At 35.3% G+C, this 5,070-nt stretch overlaps 1 protein-coding gene across 1 annotated transcript; it reads left to right on the top strand.

Moving 5' to 3' along the window:
• Positions 1-555: 555 nt before the first annotated feature.
• LOC140963476 (uncharacterized) lies at positions 556-4,773 on the top strand. Its single transcript, XM_073422817.1, has 14 exons — positions 556-850; positions 1,134-1,261; positions 1,349-1,420; positions 1,517-1,630; positions 1,722-1,790; positions 1,878-1,934; positions 2,852-2,905; positions 2,974-3,036; positions 3,184-3,246; positions 3,438-3,602; positions 3,687-3,842; positions 3,925-4,005; positions 4,097-4,149; positions 4,405-4,773. The coding sequence occupies exons 1-14, from the start codon at positions 643-645 to the stop codon at positions 4,487-4,489; spliced, it is 1,368 nt and encodes a 455-aa protein (XP_073278918.1). The 5' UTR covers positions 556-642; the 3' UTR covers positions 4,490-4,773.
• Positions 4,774-5,070: the final 297 nt, after the last annotated feature.

Here is a 5,070-nt window from a genome sequence, read left to right as displayed (position 1 = left end):
CCTTCTGAAAGGAAATTTCCACTCCCCAGAGTACATTATCCGCAAACCCGTCCATTATATATGTAAATTTGGTTGAAATAATTGTCATTACTAAAAGAACTATACCACGGTATGTTTTACAAAATTTAAGATGCATTATTTATCACGAATTATAACATTCGATAAAAGGTCATATGTTCATATATTCCCGCATATTATGTAATTATTAGGAGAAAGACTATCGGATTAAAACAACTTTTAATAAAACAACAAACGATCGATTTTAATTTTTTGAAAACACAACCTTGTGGACGTCAATAAAGTACAAAAAACTTATGTGAGACGGTCTTACGGGTCAATTTTGTGAAACGGATATTTTATATGAGTTATCCGTGAAAAAATATTATTTTTTATGTCAAATATATTAATTTTTATTTTAAATATAAACAAAAGACGAATAAAAATTCGTGAAACCGTATTATGAAAAGACCTCGTCTAATAAGTAATCCAAACTATACTAATATTTTCCAACCTACCATATGGTTTCTGAGTATTAGAGAAAATCACAGGGTGAGGGGTGAAACTGTCAAATCAATCAACCGAGTCCCCACAATAAAACTCGAACCGCATTTCGTCTGCTCCGATTCTTTTGGTCTCTCTTCCATGCCGTCCCGAGTATTGCTCCTCCTTGCTGCTGTTCTACTGCCCGCGCTTTTCGCCGGAACTGCATGTGCAGAATCCTCGTTTCTTGTTGAAGAAGATGGTTCCTCTGCTTTTCAGGTCCGGGATGACGCCGTGTCCCCAGTTACGGAGGCCGATGCTTCCTCTGAACTGGAACTGCTCCAACTCAAGTCAAAGATCTCTTATTTAGGTATCATTTCTTTTATCTAACGGATATTTTGATTGATTCCTAGATTCTGTATTTTGGTGGAGCATTTGGAAGATCTTATCACTTCAACCTTGTCTATTTCGTTTGAATTTGGTTATGCTTTTGTTTCGAATTCATCGTGGACCGCTGGCTAACTGTATCGATCAGGTGTTTTCTTATATGGGATTGTGAAATTATTGTGTGTTAATTGTTGCTTACCGTGATTTATGAAATATTTGAGAATTTTCTTATTAATTTTGATTTTTGAATGGTTTTGGGATTGAAGAAACGAGCATTGAGGAAAAAACGGGCGAGTTGAAAGAAAAGGATGGGAGTATTGAGCATTTGGAGAAAGTTATCCAGGAGAAGTCAAATGTATTGGTTTCACTGCAGAGAACAGTGCAATCACTTGGGGTGAAAATTTGTACTGGATGTTCTTGAAGTCTCGTTTAATGATTTAATCATTAGTGATGTGTTGAATTTTTCTTTCATTCTTTCTAGGAAAAGGAAACCTTAGATGTGAAAGGGCGGCCGGGAGAGGTGGATGCTCGCATTAACAACATCAAGAAGCAGGTGTTAACATAGTTGTGTGGATTCTGGAAAAGATATTATGATGGCAAATCTTTAATTTGTATTTATGCTTTGTGTTTGTGGGTTCTTCTATGACAGATTATTAATCTTAAAAAGGAGATTGAGGCACAAAATGAGAAAAAGGATGCTCTTGAAGTTCAAGCAAATATAGCAGAGAAAAAGATCGAGGGGATGAAGTTCAATCTTGAAAATGTATGTTCACTGTTGTATAATTCTTCATTTCCTGGAGAATGTTCTGGATGGAAGAGATTTCCACTTTTTGATGCCTTTCACTTCGTTACAGCTCCGAAGGATAAATGACGAACAAAAGTCAAAGATTCGCAATGCTCAGCGTGCTCTTCAAGTGGCAGAGGTTTGTTCAACCCCCAAATTACTTCTTCTTTTCTTTTTAATATACATGGTGTGCATGTGTAACTGATGCTTTGGTTGGTGTTTACAGGAAAAAATGCTGAAAGCTAAATTGGAGGCTTCTTCCATTTCCAAACAGCTAGAAGAGGTGATTTTATTTTCTCCTTTTTTCACCTTGACTCCTTTTTTAACTTGTTTGTGGATCTGGTTGGTCACTTGCTGATTCTATGTTCAACGTTGTTAGATTGACGGTGACCTGTTATATACTTTTTGTGTGATGCATATCTTTGCATTTCTACCAATTTCCTTTAATTTAACAATTCCAGGCTTAAATTCATGTGTGCTCTGACAGGGAAACAAGTAACAATGCACAAAACTAGCCGTCATTACTTACAATGCTATACAAGTTAGGAAAGTATTGAAAATGAAAGTTGTATAGGGATTAAATATATTTTGTTTTAATCCAAGAAAATTAAATCGTGAATAGGTTTTGGTTATGTTAGAGGATATATTATTTGTTGCTGGAAACTCATTTAGATTGAGTTTCGCTGTAGTGGCACTCTCATTTGGAATTCTTTCTGAAACTGATGCTAGGAAGCAGCGCCTCTGATGGGGCTGGTGGCACAGATATTGGGATAGAATTTTGTTCACTGACGCATAAATGGGACAAGAGCACTCAACTATTTCCTTTAATCCATTGAGATGTGCTGAGTGTTGAACTGGATTTGCATAGGTAGAGAGAGGCATTGCATCACTTGTTTTGAATCTGCATGATTAGTTCGGTTTGCTAGTCCTTCCATTGATTTCAAAGTCCCATAGTCACTTTTATCAGTAGTGTTGTGTTTTAAAGATTTAACATGTATATTTACATGACTAAAGCCTGAGCTGGTCTATTTGTTCAAAAAATCTCCATCCACAGAATTGATGGAGTCGAAATAACTTGAATGAGAAAATCTGTTGGTAAAAAATGGTTCAATGAAGAACATATAATTCCTCTTGCTGTGGATGGTTGTTCTTGTACTTTGTGTTACATAGACTAACTTCATTAAATCTAATTATGACTAGGTTCGTCAAGCTTGGTTGCCATCTTGGCTGTCTACTCATTTAGTTCATTTTCAGGTAATGTATTTCTTATGAGGAAAATTTTTAAGGGAGCTTTCTCTTAATGAATTGTATTAAACATGCAGTCATTTGTAGTAAGGCACTGGGATGAGCATGGGAAACCAGTATTAGATCTGACAATTCGAGAGGTGTTGTGCTTTCATGTCATGCATTATTTTCTCTCTACATTTGATTGAATTTTATGTCTGTTTCCAAGCTTGATGTCTTTCCATGCAAAAGGCTCCATAACTTTCGATATTTTCTATGTAACCGTTCTGTTTATAATGACTATTCAGTCTCTTAAGAAGAAATCTGAAGTTGAAAAGTGGATGCGGCCTCACGTAGAGACTTTCAAAAAGGTAAGTTATTTGGAGATGTCTTTCATTTTCAGGATTCGAAATTTCGAAATAGTTTCAAATTCTAGTTTTTGTTATTTAGTAGAGGCTACAGGGTTCTCTGCTGCTACCTGTTACAATGGAAAAAGGTGAATTTTTTGAAAGTTTTTTGTATGGTTTAACGAATAGGAGATATTTCAATTATATGTTTGCAGCAATGGCTCCCAACTATCAAAAGTCGCTGCAAAACTTTTGTTGATGATTTTCAACCACTGGTTCAATCACTTTCCACTCAAGCCATTGATTATTATCATGTGGCTCACAGTGCCATTGAACCACATGTGGTAAAAGTATTAGAGGTCACGGATCCATACTTCCAGGTATGCAATAAAAATCTTTGGTGATTAAAAATTTTACATTGTCAACTCAAGTTGGCTCGACTTTATCTATTGATATTTTAACAGGAAGCCAAGATGTTCACAAAGCCGTACTTAGATCAAGTTTCAAAGCATGCTAAACCTCATGTGGATAAAGCACTTAAATCTTTTAGGCCCTACTTAAAGAAAGTGGCTCGCTACCATAAAAAGATCACTAAAAAAGTGCGCGTATACCATTCCCTGGTATGAGCTGCATATATCACAAATATTTCTTCTTGGCTTTTGATCTTTCCCCCTTCAAAGTTAACACATTAACATTTTGAAGGTCGAAGAAACTCTACATAAAACATTAAGAAGTTACGAATTGACAAAACCTCTTGCGACACCAAGATTTGTTTGGTTTACGGTAAGTCAGGCACAAGAGTAGCACTTCCTAAATTTGAAATGCTATAACTCATAAAATCTGTATTTTTATGTCTTATTCTTTTTCTATCTAGTCCTCAGTTTTGATGGCAATGCCCCTGGTTGTTCTTTCCAAGCTACTTCTACGGTTAGCGTTTTCCATATATCTTTAAGTTGTCAAGTATTTTGGCATTTTAATGTCCTTCCGATCCCATTTACAATCTGCAAGAAATGTGGGACTCCTGTGAAAAATCCATCATATTTGGGCTCTACATCAGTTTTTGTTAACTACATCGGAACAAACTGCTGTGAAATCAAAATGGAACTGAATATTTGCTACAGTTGCATCATCCATTCAGAATTTGCCTTCGAACTTATGCTGAGTTTTGATTTTACATTGCAGTAAAGAGCCAAAGAGACGCCGTCGGCTTACCCATAAGACAAGCCATACTCACCGGAGGAGTAAACGTTCGCGTCAGGACAAATGATCTTACACAAGATATCTTGGCCACACCCACGTATACTCCAAGTATCAAAATTTTAGGTACCATATTCAGCATTCCATTTCCAAACACTACAATAAAACATGGAGTTTAGCAATGGAATCGGCTACGGAAATGTTTCTTTCACTAATCAACGATTATTTTGTGGTGAAATTTGCATCTGGACCTGTTGATGTCCTCTTTTCTATTTTTTGTTTTGAGTTGTATTCTTTTATAAATGATAAATTATATCATTTTTTATATTTTATGAGTGACACGAGTCTCTCTTACACTTGTTATTTTTTGTTTGACAAATGATCATGAGTTTAATTTTTTCTACAAATATTTTTTCGGGTGAGTCTGTATACATGGTTAGTGTAGTACGATTTATCTGACTAACGAGGTTTTCAAGTTATTGTATTAATATGAGATTTACCGATGCGGATGAGATCATCATAATAAAAAAAATAAAAAAAAAGAGGAAAAAAAGGTCATTAAAAATGAAACACTTGTTCTTAAAATTTTTATCTCTAATTCAGCTCTCTATAGTATCTATAATCTACTTATAAAACAAACTGGATCACCAT

Source organism: Primulina huaijiensis, chromosome 17 (assembly GCF_012295235.1).
Source record: "Primulina huaijiensis isolate GDHJ02 chromosome 17, ASM1229523v2, whole genome shotgun sequence".
In the NCBI taxonomy this organism is placed as follows: Eukaryota; Viridiplantae; Streptophyta; class Magnoliopsida; order Lamiales; family Gesneriaceae; genus Primulina; species Primulina huaijiensis.
The sequence above is the reverse complement of the archived record's forward strand: the minus strand, read 5'-3'. Positions and strand labels throughout refer to the sequence as shown.